Genomic DNA, 15,724 nt, shown 5'->3' on the forward strand with positions numbered 1-15,724 from the left:
ACTGCTTTAAAAGCACAACTCACCCTTCTCCACCGAAATGACCTTGGACATGTTCCTCCGATCAATGTGCTAGTTTCTAAACCCGTAAAATGGGGTCACTAAGGAGTCAACTTCGAGCTAATATTGCTTTAAGCACTGCTTTCTGCACATGGTAGGGACTCTCGGTAAATGGCAAGGCTCAGTAGTAAGTAGATTTAGGTTGGATACTGGGGTCCAGGACCCAGGGTTGAGCTCTTCCTTTCTATCTCTTCACCAAAGCGTGCCAGGGTAGTTGAAGCACCTGCTCTGCTCCCTCCCTGTCTTCAGGATAAAACAGGGAACACGACTCCAGGGCATCCCAGTCCCGGTGCTCTCGGCATCCTCTCCCCCCCCGCGCCCTCCCCCCGCGCGCCCCAAGCAGAGGAAATGATTTTTCCTATGAAATGAGTCTGGATCTGGTGTCCGTGTTGAGCCTGGAGCTTAAGGGAAGGGTCCCCTTGGGCTAGGAAAGGGAAGAGGGGAAATTGTGGTGTGTAGATAGGTGGCTTGGTGGCTCAGAAGGTCTCGGGGTTCCTTCACTGTGACTGTCTTCTGTGAACCTCTGGGTTTGGACGCAGAGGTGCAGCCTCAACTGTCCAGAGCGGAGCGGTAGGGGTGCAGCTCCGTTGGGCAACAGTAGTGGGCGGCGAGCTCCTGCTGGTGAGGTAAGGAGTGGTGGGTGGCAAGGACTGTGAACGCACGTGTCTCGTGTGTGTGTGTGTGTGTGTGTGTGTGTGTGTGTGTGTGTGTGTGTGTGTGTGCCGTGCGCGTGCGTCCGCGAGGCGTGGGGGGCCAGAGGAGCGCATCCCACCCCGCCACCCGCCCTCGCACTGGGTGCCTTTTGGCCCCCGCACCTGTGCTGGAACGCCTGTCACCCTCTGTCCCTCACGCCCCCACCTCTTTTGTCCCTCAGTCACACACACACACACCTCATCCTGACCACTTATAATTTCCCAGTGCAGAGTCAGACCCAAACCCAGAGAAGCCTTTGCCTGACTGCTCCCCTCGCCCCCTCCCCCTCCTGCTATAAATAGCCGGACTAGCCGGTCAGGAGCGTCACAGCGCCAGAAACCAGGACCCCGAGGTTTTCTTCCCAGGGAACAGGGGGTAAAGGGGGAGCAGGAGGAAGAAAAAGAAATCACTCGTGAGAAGTGAAGAAAAAGCTCGTCCCTTGACTCCCAGGAAAAAACGGGCATCTTTGAATTCCTGTATCCTTCCCCTTTCTTCTCAAAGCCATTCCGATTCTTTCATATTCACAGTCCACTCCCCACCCCCACACCCCCTCGCTCAAAATCCAAGGTTTGCTCAGCACTCCTCCCATTGGTTTTTTTTCTCCTCCTCGGACTCTGGTTCCCACTGCTCCCCTCCCCATCCCTAGCGCTCCCACCCCACCCCCACCACCTCCGCTTGTCCCAGGCAGGGGATTGCTATTCTTAAGGAAATAAAGTTCAACTCCTTGCCCCTTTCAACTGGCTTAGACCGGGAAGAGTAAGGTTTCACGAACCAATCTTCCTCCCTACACCCTACTCCTATTTTTCTTTTTAATATTTAAGGACACACACACACACACACACACACACACACACTCTAAAATCCCACCACGTCGTGAGGTGCAACTACCTCCTAGAACAGAAACTTACCAGACGCTCTGGTTGCTTTTGTCTTAAAGAAAGAAAGAAAGAAAGAAAGAAAAAAAAAAAAAACACCAACGAAGATTTTACTCTGGATGCATTTCTGGGGTAGTAGTTTAATATTATTCAAACATGTACATATTACACATATATATGCTTCTTTTCCTTTTTCCCCTTTAATTTTTTTAAACAAGGAAATCTCGGTCCCCGGCAGCCGCCGCTGCCCCTTTGATGTTTTGGTACGCCGTGCGCATGCGCTCCACATTAGAATTACTGCACTGGGCAGACTAAGTTGGATCTCCTCTCTTCAGTGAATCCCTCAATCCCACCAAAAACTAAAGGGATGTGGAGAGTCCGGAAAAGGGGCTACTTTGGGATTTGGTCATTTCCCTTAATAATCGCCGCTGTCTGTGCTCAGAGGTAAGTGTCGCTTTCCTTTCTCACTTGTCAGGGCTCTGTCTGCATACCTCTCTGTGAGCAGGGCTGCTGAAGATGCCGAGCTATCTTCTTTATTCATTCCTGGTTATTGTCATTTTTTTCTTTAGTGTCAATGACCCTAGTAATATGTCGCTGGTTAAAGAGACGGTGGACAGACTGTTGAAAGGCTATGACATTCGTCTGAGACCAGATTTTGGAGGTAATGGGATTGCCTTGCAAATAAGAAAGAGCCCCGCTCCAGCCTTAGCTGTCTTTTGGGCTTTGTGTGCACTCTTTCCTCTCCTTAGTTGTGGGTGCATGTGATGTATAGAATGTTTCCCTATGTTACCTTGCTGAGGAACAGATCCAAACTTAAGCCAGTTTCTGTCCAGCACTTGAGAGGTCTTTCAAGAAGACCCCCTTAGAGTGTGATCAGACTTCCATAACCGCTCTCCTTCTCCTTCACTGTGATGCATCTTTGTTCCCTGTCTGAGGTTTCTTGAGATACAATCCTCTTAAGTTTAGTTAACAGTGTGCCCAGCCGGGGCTCTCTTAGAATGTGAGTATTTTTGAGGACACAGTGTGCAGGCGGTTGGCTGAGAGGTGGCCTCAACTCTCCGTGCCCACCTACTTTAGAAGAGTTCTGGTCATGGTTTAAAGTGGCTCATGTCAGGATTCCATCCAGCCCTATATGGGAATGGCATAGGGGAGAAGGGGGTCTGGGGAATTGAGAATAGAGATAGCAGAGGAAAAAGGGGCATCTCTCCCTGGAGCCCCAGATATGCTAGTGTGGCCATTTAATTTTGCTCAGACTCTTAATGGAATTAAAGAGTTAAAACCTACACACAGAAGTGGGTGGGGAAAAGAAGGAGGGGGGGTTCAATGCAATATACACAAATCCCTAGGGCTCTGTGAGTTGTAGGAATTCACATGCTGAGACATCAACATGTGTAGACAGAGCTGGCAACATTGTCTGACCAGCACATGTGTGCATATTCCTAAAAGAGTATCCCCACATTCGTACTGCAAAGATGTAGGAAAGTCATGAATATGTGGATTAACTCTACAGAGGGGGTTTCTTTAGAGTTCCCAGTGACAACTCTTGGTATGAATGACTAAGTTCTGAGAAGTCACATGGCTGACCATCTTGGTTTGCAGGTCCCCCTGTGGCCGTAGGAATGAACATTGATATTGCCAGCATCGATATGGTTTCTGAGGTCAATATGGTGAGTATTAATGCTCATAGATATGTCTCTGTAATGGGGACTGTGTGGGGGCTGTGTAGTCGTTGGAGGGGATGGAATATGTTTGAATATGTGTATAATGTGGGGACAGGGGAATGGTATATTGCTCTGGAATTCATGGTATGTGTAATTACAGAACAACTGCTGTTTTTTATTTGAACTTTTTCCAATTGGATCCAGTACAGAGTGAGTAAAGTACTTCACACATTCACTTGTAAAGGCAGCAATATGCTGGAAGGCCCCCTGCAGAAGCTATGGCTCTCACAGCTTCCTGAAAGCCTCAGTTTGTCCAGTTACAGTTCTGTGTTTGGGGATCAGTCATGGTAAAAGGAGCATTTAAATGTGACATAAATAAATAAATAAATAAATAAATAAATAAATAAAGCGACCAGACAAAAACCTACCAGGAAGTCTATTGTACAAACTAAATTCTCACAGAGTAACTAAGTAATTAGTTCTGGGATGTTGATGCCCACTTGTTGCTTTAGGAAATTGCTTCCTAGTACTTAATGACATTTGACATCTCTGCCCCTCCCACTACCTTCCATTTCCTTTAACCCCTTCTGCTAATCCAGTGAGATCAAATAAAAACTGGCCATTCTCTATCCAAAAAGTCAAGCTTAATACCAAGTTTACTTTCTTACTGCTCCTGCGACGCTAATCATTATGTGTACCAAGCACATACAATTTATTGTTAGCAATACTCAGTCTTTGGACAAAGAATAAGAACTGAAAGAGAGGGGTGTGAGAAGAACCTGTGTTCTCCAACAAGGAAACACTTTTGGGGGGGTATGCTTCATGCAGGAGCGCCCCCTGCTGCCCACGTTGGAGCACTGCGGACATACATGACAAGGACAAGTGTCCCAGATTCCCCCAGTTAACTCAGGGACATTTCTCCTGTAAATTCTCTCTCTCTCCCTCTCCCTCTCTTTCCCTTTCCCTCCTTCCCTGTTTCCCTCCCTTCTTCTCTCTCTCCCTCCCTCCCTGTTTCCCTCCCTCTCTCCTCTCCTCTTCTCTTCCTGGAAGTCTATCTAGATAAACTGAACCTTAATATTCCAGTATTCCTTTCAGATCTGATAGCACACAGCCCATATCAGATTGTTCTATGACATCCTCCTGTCTTCCTGTCTTGAGAGTAGACAAATAATTAAAGAAAGAGATGAAGTGTGTAAGCTTTTATACTAACACTTCTAAGCCAGCCATTGGGACATAAAATTTAGGGCATACTAATTAACTCAAGAAATTTGAAGTATTAGGATTTAGCCTGGCTCTCTCCTAAATTTAACAGAAGTTCTCATATTCCCATAATTCAAAGTGGCATCTAGCATACCAGTTACAGATGCTGGGCAGTAACAATCTAAAGGCACCATAAGATTCTGGCCATTTTACAGAGGCTCTGGGGATCATCAACTAACTCAGCAGTGGTTTAATAACAGAAAGTTTATAATCTAATAATTGGGAATATTTTTGTTGTTGGATACACAAACACAGAAGAAAGATAATATTGGATGACTTGGAAAGACACAGTAGGAAATTGCCCTATGTAAACTGAGAATTGTTTCTTAAGAAATTAATTCCTCGGATATGCAAATATTTTATTTTTATGAGATTTGAGAAGTCGTCCATCAATTTACATATTTGAACTTCAACATAAAAACAGAATGTGTCCTAACCTGGGTACCTCTACAATCCCAGGTACTTGGCTCTAAATTGAATTTCTAATGTCATAGTTATATAGAAATCAATTAAGGTTTTGTATTTTCTACATGTGCTTTGTTAAACTCATATCTCATTTATTATTTTAAATTTTTTGCTCATCTCCAATAAAGCTTTATTTTACTAACTGCTTTTTAAAGACATCACAAAATATTTCATAGAAAAATATTTATGAGATAATGCAATGCTCACAAAATGACTCCAGGTAACTAAAATAAGTTGAAAATGACTTGGGGGTATTATATCCTTACATGGTGTAGAATGGTAAACCTTTTGATATCTTCAGAAACTTCAACTGACATTTTTGCCCTGCATGCACCATTTCGGAGAGGGATCAGAGGTGGACACAATGCCAGGACCTGCTAGTCAAAATATAGATCCAGCTGAGGCAGGGTGTAATCACTTTGAGCTATTTACTGTTGCAGAGAAGTCATGGGATGTCGAAAGTGCAAAAATAAATGTCAGCTTGTAAATGGGACAACAGTGTAGCATTAATGATTTGAAGCAGGTGTGAAAAATTCCAAGCCAGACTCGTTTCTTAGCTTAATGCTGACACCAGTGCATTTGTCCAGCCACACTTTGAGCTGCCAGTCTTACTGACCTAAAAGTAATCCCCCAAAAACAGTTCTGTAACACATATAACTACTATTTTGTTTCAAAATATGGTGATTCGCTTGGAAGCAACAGATGAATTAGGCCCCCCATTGGTAGCTCACTATAAGGCTTGTATTGTATATTATACAAAGGCCTATCAGCATTAGAATGTTTTTATTATATTTATTGTCTAAAGAATGATTTTTAACTATTTAAGTGAAATCTCAGGGTTGATTAATACCCTCATTTTTTCAGTATGGCTTGTGAACTATTGTCTCTGGTCGCTGTAACTTTTATTATTGTGCATCTGCCTTCCAAGAATGACATCCCCCAGACCATTCACATATTTGAACGGCAGCAATATAAGTGTGTATTGATGGATTTCTTTTAAAAGAACAGATGATATTTGTAGAAAGACCTAGAGCTGGATCAGGGGTGTTTGGTGTCAGCTCCACTTCTTGGTCACACTATGGTTATTCAAAATTGAAAGGGTCTTTATTTCCTTCCTTGTCAAAGGAGGGTATAGTTCTTTTCTACTGTCCCAGATAACTACCAGGATTAATAAAGTGACATCAGTTGCATTTAACTTAATGAGGGGTAAAAACCAGGCAAGTGTTCATCACACCCAGCATACATTCCTTCTGTCCTGTGTTCATTTTTAGTAGCCATGTACCTCATTAGGACTTCATTTCTTCCTGAGTGAACTGTACAGAATAAACATTAAGAGACTTCCATCTACAAGTTACACGTACCTTTAGGTACAGTTGCTTGTTATAGTAGTTGTTGAATACATAAAAGTTTCAGGGAAATTTTGAAATATAGGAAAATCTGAAAAAAATCCAAAATTTCTAAACAGTGTGTCATTCTGAGTTCTTCCGAAGGTGGTGACAGTGTAGCAGGTTCTCCGCTTAAGTGACCATCACCCAATGGAAAGTCTTTGGACACCATGATCTCAGTCAGATGCCACTAAGCAGGAAGCTTGGCTCTAGAATGAAATATTTTTAGATGTCTTGGTTAAATTGGCAGGAATCTTTTTGTTAAGATTCTTTGATGAAAAGTGCATTTTACGATTCAAATTTGGCTCTGAGAATTATGAACCAAAATAGCTTTTTCTTCATTTGAGGCAGATTCTTCATTTTTGAAATGGCACATTTGCCAACCAACTGAAGCAATATTTCACTTTTCAGGAAAGAGTTCTAGTAAACACATTCACAAAATTACCTTTTTATGGAATGGCAAATGGAGAGAAGTAATGCTTTAAAAATATACAGATGTTTCTTGTATCACCAGCTGCAGAGCTTAAAATTCCATTCAAGGAATAGTTATTTAGCAGTTACTATAAGCAAGATATTTGTAAGGCCTGATGGACAGAGCAACAAAGGATATCACCCTACCCCTGACCTCATGTAATTATATATATTTAAGTGTGCGTTAACCTTTAACTCTGCCTCATGTTCTGACATTTGCTAAGCCTACATCTTATCTTTCCATTCATGTCTTTGTTGAGCAGCCAAGCAGGTGCCTAGTGGTCTCTGTCTTCTATCAGTCTTTTGATGCTTAATTTCAATGCTCATTTAGCATTTGGTATGACAAGTTGGCTTATTTGCTACATAGTTTGCCTATCTGATTCTATAATATTGATGAATTACATCAAACAAATAATATTGTCTATGATAGTATGTGAAGTTTCCAGCACTAAAAGAAGAATTAATTGTCATAGAAATTTACTACTAACTGTCTACAATCTATAATGCCGATGTGGAGAAATACAGCATAGAGTCATATCATAGTGCTTAATTTGAAGCCATGCACCATTTAAAATAATGTAGACTAAATTCCAATGTCAAGTTGTAAGAACATTGAAGGATAGAACATTATAAAAATATAGAATAATGATGAGCTACATAGCTGATGTCAAAATGGAGGTTAGAGGTCTGTGGATGGGTGTTCCAAGTAGAACTGACATAAATTAGACTATGCAAAGGGGAAAGAAATGTCATCAATCTGTTAGTAGGTGGAAAATGCTGGTGTGATCCTAGGGAGAAGAATGAAGAGTTGGTGATGTAGCCAGAGGCAGTGATCAGAGCATATATATATATATATATATATATATATATATATATATATATATATATATATATAGTGTGTGTGTGTGTGTGTGTGTGTGTGTGTGTGTGTACGTGCATGTGTGTGTACTTGTGTGGCACACATGTGCATTGTGTGAATGTGTATTTATGAGTGTGTGTCTGTCTGCCTGTCTGCCCATCCATCTGCTGCCTGCCTGCCTGCCTGCCTACCTACCTACCTTACTAAAGAGCTTGTTATCTTTCTAAAGAGAGTAAGGACTCACACAAACATCTAAGCAGCATCATACAGTCTGACTCAAGCTCGAAAAGTTGGTTTTGAAATCCAGGAGAGCAGGAGTAGAACAAAGGCTAAGTTCAGGAGAAGACAAGAAAACTAAGTACAAAGGCTGGGGTGTACTGGTGAGTTAAGATATATCAGCAATGCAGGAGATACAAAACCCACAAGTTTACAGGTCAGGAGTGCTACACTTTAGCTGAATCCCAAGTCTGATGGGGTCATTTATTGCTATGGAGCAGATCAGAACGGTGGTGGGGGTTGGAAGGATGACATATTAGCTGATGGTGTGTTCAGTTTGAGCAACCCTGCTTTTGAATTTTCTACATGTATGTAGCCTTCAAGGGGGGGGGGCAGGTAACTATTAGGTGATTGAAAAACGAAAGCCTACAACAGAGAAAGAAGGTTTGCTCATAGACTTGAACACTGTGTCAGGTAAGTGGGATGTACTACTACTGTATAGGGAGAAAATTATAAAGGAAACAAAGACAGCTAAAAATGGAGGTCCTGTGAGCACTGCAGTTTATGTAGCAGAAAACAGAAAAGGAGCTGAGGAAAGAGAATGATGGGCACCTAACTTGCAGCCAAGGAGTTATTGATGTAAGAGCCATCAGCTAATGTCTTACAAACTGATGCTCATGAGAGTTTAGGTGAGAAACAAGTGGTCCATCAGTTTCCATGTTATGGAATCACTTTGAAGAAGTTGTGAGTGTTGTTTCTCAGTCACAGTAACGGGTACATATTAATGAAGCACAATTATAAATGCTTTAGTGGTTGGAGGCCAACTACATTTTTGAGAAGAAATTTGCTTTAAAAGTAGCCATGTGCACTTTAGAGAGGAAATATTCTCTAGAGGGCAGTAGGTGGGAGATTCAACGAACAATATATGCAAACAATATATGCACTGTCTCCTGTCAGGCTATGCCAGTGCCTGGCAAATACAGAAGTGGATGCTCACAGTCATCTATTGGATGGAACACAGGGCCCCCAATGGAGGAGCTATAGAAAGTACCTAAGGAGCTGAAGGGATCTGCAACCCTGTAGGTGGAACAACAATATGAACTAAACAGTAGCCCCAGAGCTCGTGTCTCTAGCTGCATATGTAGCAGAAGATGGCCTAGTCAGCCATCAATGAAAGGAGAGACCCTAGGTCTTGTGAAAGCTCAATGCCCCAGTATAGGGGAATGCCAGGGCCAGGAAGCAAGAGTGGGTGGGTTAGGGAGCAGATGGGGGTGGTGGTGAAGGGTATAGGGGATTTTCAGAGAGGAAACTAGGAAAGAGGATATAATTTGAAATGTAAATGAAGAAAATATCTAAGAATAAAAATTTAAAAAGTAAAAAATAAACAACAACAACAACAACAACAACAACAAAAAAACCCAACAACAAAGAACAATATAGAACAGAGTGAGAAGCTGAGAGATTTCTTTACTGAAGACTTTCATGTTCTCTGTACCAGAGGAGACATCACCTAGTGAATGAGAAGGGACAGCATGACTGTTGTAGAATGCATAGGGAGCTCTCTAGGCTAACAGGTCGGATTAGCTCTAAACAGATCACTCAGAAACTCTTATACTCTGTACTGGCAAATTATTCTCTTCCTCTTCCTCCTCCTCCTCCTTTCACAGTTCTTCCCTACATGTTTCCCCATTCTCCTTCTTCCCCCTCAATTTCCTCTTCTTAGTATTCATCTTCTTCATCAACTTTTCTTTTTTTTTCCTTTTTTATTATTATTTTCTTTATTTACATTTCAAATGCTGTCCCGAAAGTTCCCTATACTCCCCCCGCCCCTGCTCCCCTACCCACCCACTCCCACTTCCTTTTTGCTGGGTCATATAAAGTTTGCAAGACCAAGGGGCCTCTCTTCCCAATGATGGCTGACTAGGCCATCTTCTGCTACATATGCAGCTAGAGACACAGCTCTGGGGGTACTGGTTAGTTCATATTGTTGTTCCACCTACAGGGTAGCAGCCCCCTTCAGCTCCTTGGGTACTTTCTCTAGCTCCTCCATCGGGGACCCTGTGTTCCATCCAATAGTTGGCTGTGAGCATCCACTTCGGTGTTTGCCAGGCACTATCAACTTCTTTCCCCTCCACCTTTTCTCTTTCCTCATCTCATTCCTCTTCCTCTTCCTCACATGCTTTCCTATACTTTTTCTTTCCACCTTGCTTCTCTTCTTCCCTGTTGTCTTATTTCTCCTCTTCCTCCACCTCCTCCTACACCTGTGCAGTGTTCAGCAACCACTACCATCATCACCCCATTAATATGATAAAAGAATCACAGCTAACGTTTACTGAGTTCTTATGCAGTCCTTGTGTTATTTCTCATTATCTCACTTTCAAACCTCCTACAGAAACTGAGATCATTACAGAAGACAAAACTTAAGTGCAGAGATGAAGAAGGGATTTTTCAAGGTCACACAGGCAACCAATAATCACCTTCACATCTCTCAATCTTAGCATCTCATTTAGGCTGTACTTTTAACATAGCGAAATCTACCTATGATCATTTCCTTTCTACCAGGATACTCTTTGTAAGGTTTTGTTTTTAATTCATCTGAGGTGGTGGTGGTGGTGGTGGTGGTTGTGGTGGTGGTTGTGGTGGTGGTGGTGGTGGTGGTGGTGGTGGTGGTGGAGGAGGAGGTGGTGATGATGGTGGTATATGTGGTGTGTGTGTAAGAAATTAAAGGATGGATTAGAGGAGCCAGTTATTTATAAGATGTTACTATCATTCTTTGTCCTAGTTTTAAAACATCTCATTTTTAAATAAGTGATTCCTTTGGTCAGGAACTTTATTCTGTGTATATCAAGATTTGTCTCAGATATCAAGTAGTTGAGGAAGCCGATTATGTAATTCATTTCTTTCATTGCTAATGATTATCAGTCGGCGTCACGTCTAATTTTATTGTGGCGCTTCAGCAATATCAATCAAGTGATCATAAAGGTTGATAATTTATGATGAATAATCGTCACCTATGTTGCTGACTTCACTTACAACAGCTTTGAACTGTTCTAAGGAAGTTAAACTGTGGGGAGGCACTGCTGGAAGCCACCACACTCTTTTTTTTTTTTTAATTTTTTTTTTAAATTTTTTATTATTATTTTCTTTATTTACATTTCAAATGCTATCCCGAAAGTTCCCTATACCCCCCCCCGCCCCTGCTCCCCTACCCACCCACTCCCACAACTTGGCCCAGGCCTTCCCTTGTGCTGGGTCATATAAAGTTTGCAAGACCAAGGGGCCTCTCTTCCCAATGATGGCTGACTAGGCCATCTTCTGCTACATATGCAGCTAGAGACATGAGCTCAGGGGGTACTGGTTAGTTCATATTGTTGTTCCACCTACAGAGTTGCAGCCCCCTTCAGCTCCTTGGGTACTTTCTCTAGTTCCTCCACTGGGGACCCTGTGTTCCATCCAATAGCTGGCTGTGAGCATCCACTTCGGCCACCACACTCTTACATCCCTTCATTCTTATCAAGACGCTGTGTTTCTCTCTTTTACGTTTTTCCTTTCTTACATGATCTAACCGCAGTTCATCACAAGCAGGGAATTTTGTAATCTTTCATGTGTTTTTGAACAGCCATTCCATTGAATAATTCCGATTTTAAGACCCATTTCTTTCAGCTCTCTCTCTCAGAGTACATCATCTGTTATTTCTCTTACTGGGTACTCAGCAAGGCTTTACTTGAATGGGAGGTGAACTAAAGGTCTGACTATGGGCTTAAATTGTACAAAAAGCAGGTGGGGGCACTCCTCAATGCTATACTTTGGAGATGCATCATATATGTTTTAATTTCTTCTAACCCATTGCACAATGACAGAATCCCTACAAGAGTATAAATTAGAAAAAATTCTTTAGGGGAGAAAGGATTCATTTTATCAAGGACACTTTCTCATTTTGGACTCATTCAGACTATCTGAACTCTGGCACTTCTGGTATGTGGAGTCAAATATCACTCCGTTGTAGAGGGCTGCTACATGTACTCTAAAGTGTTCAACAGCACCTCTTGCTTCTACTTATTAAATGCAAGGGACAGCCATTCAATAATAGAAATCAAATGATGTCTTTTACAGTTACTCGTGTTAAGAACAGCATGCTTTTTTTCTCCAAGCGAGTAAGGAAAACACTGCCACTAAGCAATGATTTTCTGTGTTTAATGGCTGTTCTCATTTTATTTTAAAAGTCTATTGTGGGTAAACAATGTAAGAATATGAGAAAAAAATCTGTTTTCTTGTTAATTCTTTAAAATTGTTTTTACTTGGGTTTATTACATTTTAATTCGTGTTCTTATTCACAGTTTGTACAATGCTCTTAGTTATTTTACAGTATTATACTGTGCATTTTAATTTCATAGGGAATTTTAATTTGCATTTATGTGCATTTTAATTTCACAATTTACAATTACAGTAGCAAAAATACATAACATCACTGTCACCAAGGCAAGCTTGTATTTGCATTCTTTTTATTATTATTATTGGTTGTTTTATTTCATTTCAAACGTTGTCCTCCTTCCTGGTTTCCCCTCTGCAAACCCCCCTCCTATACAGGTCCCCCCACTTCCATGGAGGTGCTTTCCCATGCACCCACATAGTCCTACCTTACTGCCCGAGCATCTCCCTATGCTGGGGCACTAAGCCTCCACAGGAACAAGAATCTCCCCTCCATTGATGCCAGATGAGGCAAGCCTCTGGCACATATGCAACTGGAGCCATAGGTCCTTCCATCTGTACTCTTTGGTTGGTGGTTTAGTCCCTGCGATCTCCGGGGGGTCCAGTTAGTTAATATTGTTGTTCTTCCTATGAGGTGGTCCTACATTTTTTCTTTAATTTGTATGATGTGGAAATATATGAACATAATGATCATTTACCAGTTACTCATCCCCTTTTATTAAAAAAGAAATCTATTGTATTTATTTTATAGAAGCTTACAATTATGGCAAGTGACTAAAAATACAAAGGAGCATATAATGTGTTTTTCTCCTTTGTTAATAATTGTATGCAAAATATGCAAAAGAGAGAACTGTATTAAAGTATCAATATTACCTTGACTCATATCTACACAGCTAAGACATTCTGAGTTTTTATAAAATTAACACATTTTGGGTGGTGTAAACATGTATTAAAACTGAATATTAAAGAAGAAAACATTAATACTGATGAATTTCGAAAGGTATAAAACAAAAATTCATTTGATGTTTCCAGCTATGCATCTTATTTGCCAAATATTTACTATATTACATTATTTTATCATGTTGTATGTTACTCAAGAGGATAAATAGGTTGTTGCAATCTGTATTGATAAGTCTGGAGAGGTGTCTGCCTGTTGGCTTTTGATGGCAGTTTTGTTAATGTGTTTTAGGCATTTCTATTGCCAGCTCTCATTTCTGTGCTCTGTAAGTTGGCACCCAGTGTCCATTTCCCTGCCAAGAGGTCTTCTCTATAAGCAATTCTCAGGCAATTGAAGATGAAATAAATTTCCTTCTAACACAACAGCAACAATTAAATTAATGAAGTTTTAAAGGTGAATCAATGTATATCTTAGGAAAGGGATATGTGAGTGAGCCAGGGAGGAAGACGAGAGTGTGGAGAGCCAGCCTTTGCAAGTACAGCAGAGGCCTAACTATCCTCGGATGTGCAACCAGTGAGGGCTGAATTTGTTGGAGTCATAGAGAAAGCACTGTCATTGTAGCCCTTTGGAAAATATTCATGAAGTGCTAACTGAAGGGGCACCCTATTAGTTAGGATATATAGTAGATATTGAAGTAGATTTTACATTAATAGTTAAGTCTTTCTCTACTATGTAGAATTCATCTTTATTGTAGAAGTTGAAAGTGAGAGGAAGATAGAGTCAAGACCGTTTCAGATGATGAGATAGGAATGTGAATATGCAGTGCACAATGAAATGCTGTGACCCTTGAGTTTTTCTTTGTTAACATTCACGTCTTCTGAGTCTGTGCCCAGAACATGATTTAGTAAACATGAATCAAAACTCCACCTGTCAAAGGGCTCTCAGGAACCATAGATTCACATACTGTCAGCAGATGACATTCTTTTAGAAACAAGGGTTTATAGTGAAATTTGAAATGAATTTTATATTTTCACCATCAAAGGAAATGGGCAAAAGCTGGCTAGTCTCTAACTATGATAAAGGCTTTGGCATCAAGGTGCAGTGCTCTTACAGAAGACCTGCTTTCAGTTTGTAGTACCCATACTGGGTAGCTTGCCATTAACTGTAAGTTCAAGCCCATAGAATCCAATGCCTCTGGCCCTCCTCTGGCACTTATCTGGATGTGACATATCAACACATAGACATACATACCACATTATCTTGCATTTAAACAATGGAAGGCTTGGCTGTTTGAGCATCTTAAAAATCAGTAATTCATCATCCAATTTGTTCAAGACTATTAGTCAAAAACACTTTAACATGTCTGCCTGTAAGTTTTCACCTCGCAGTTGCACTCCTCAGCTCTGTATTCCTATGATAGAACACCTGAGAGAAGCAAGAGAGTTTTATTTTGGTTCCTGGTTTCAGGCGGTTTAGTCCACTGTCATTGGACATTGGTGTGTGGAGCCTGTAGTGGCCCAGCATTCCATGGCTAGAGAAGAGGATAGAACATGCCTATTCACCGCATAGCAGCTGAGCAGGCCCTAGTCTCCCTAATAAGGCCACACCCCTAAAGACCAATCTTCTTCCCTCCAGATCGCATCTCTTGAAGCCCCCACCACCTCCAGTTGCCACATTTTACTGGAGAGTGGAACGCCAATGTGCAAACATTGCTAGATATTTCAAGTCCAAATCATAACAATGCTATTTTAATTCAACAAATACTCCACAAAATTCACTTTCCCACTAGTATTTTTTTTTAATTTAGAGATAACTATTTCTATTTCTATATAAATTCTATTATTTTAGTCCTTTATTTGATTTAAGTACTTCAGATAGATAAATCTGGTTTGTAATGTAATTGTGTATCTCATAATCATTAATGTATAAATATTTATAGTGATTCTATATCTATTATAAATATATTTGTAAATATTTTAAACACTTTGTATTATTCTCTAACAATATTATAAAACCACTGTCATATATTGATATGTACAGTTTACATATTGACATGCAGTGAATCATGTCACTTTAAATCTGCTGATTAATAGATTTTGATACTTTGACCCATCACTTCATTTGATAGGAAGAATTGACTATTGATAATTATATAACTTTTAATCTTCTATAATAAAATGTTAAAAACTCCATTTTACAGTGCCACTTTCATGTTAATGTATTTTCTGTGAAAATTATCCCTAATATTTATTTTCTAGAAGTATTACAATTTTATAAGTGGGTTCTTGGTTTCATAAGGAGCTCATAGATATACATAAGTAGATGAGTAATAACCTTTGTATAAACACATGTGAGATATAGATATACACATACATATATGTGTGTGTTTGTGTGTGTGTATACTTGAATACACTTATGTATGAATGCTAAGGTGCCTAAAGTACATTATAGGTAAGGTCATAATTTAGTAACCAAATTATAATTTGTGAGTGTGAATATCTTTACACGCAGTATTTTTGGACTTGTTGTTTGGAGATTTTACTGAGTGCTTAGATTGTCTAGAAAGATGTTTATTTTATTTGAGCTAAATTAAAAAAAAACACAACCTAATAACTGAAAAAAATAGTTGCTCATTTGACAGATGTCTGAACTAAAGTTTGAGTTATTAATTTGTC

At 40.5% G+C, this 15,724-nt stretch overlaps 1 protein-coding gene across 2 annotated transcripts in view; it reads left to right on the forward strand.

Annotated features, from left to right (window-relative positions):
- Positions 1-407: 407 nt before the first annotated feature.
- Gabrb2 (gamma-aminobutyric acid type A receptor beta2 subunit) overlaps positions 408-15,724 on the forward strand; it is a 217,816-nt gene continuing 202,499 nt past the window's right edge. The window contains exons 1-4 of one of the 2 annotated variants that reach the window (XM_021212616.2): positions 408-683; positions 1,844-2,069; positions 2,195-2,286; positions 3,225-3,292. In XM_021212616.2, the coding sequence (XP_021068275.1) occupies positions 1,993-2,069; positions 2,195-2,286; positions 3,225-3,292 (237 nt within the window). In that variant the 5' untranslated portion in view covers positions 408-683; positions 1,844-1,992. Of the gene's footprint in view, positions 684-1,458; positions 2,070-2,194; positions 2,287-3,224; positions 3,293-15,724 lie in introns of those variants that run through there. The other variant, XM_029546040.1, reaches the window with a different exon arrangement.

This window comes from Mus pahari, chromosome 14 (assembly GCF_900095145.1).
Source record: "Mus pahari chromosome 14, PAHARI_EIJ_v1.1, whole genome shotgun sequence".
Classification (NCBI taxonomy): Eukaryota; Metazoa; Chordata; class Mammalia; order Rodentia; family Muridae; genus Mus; species Mus pahari.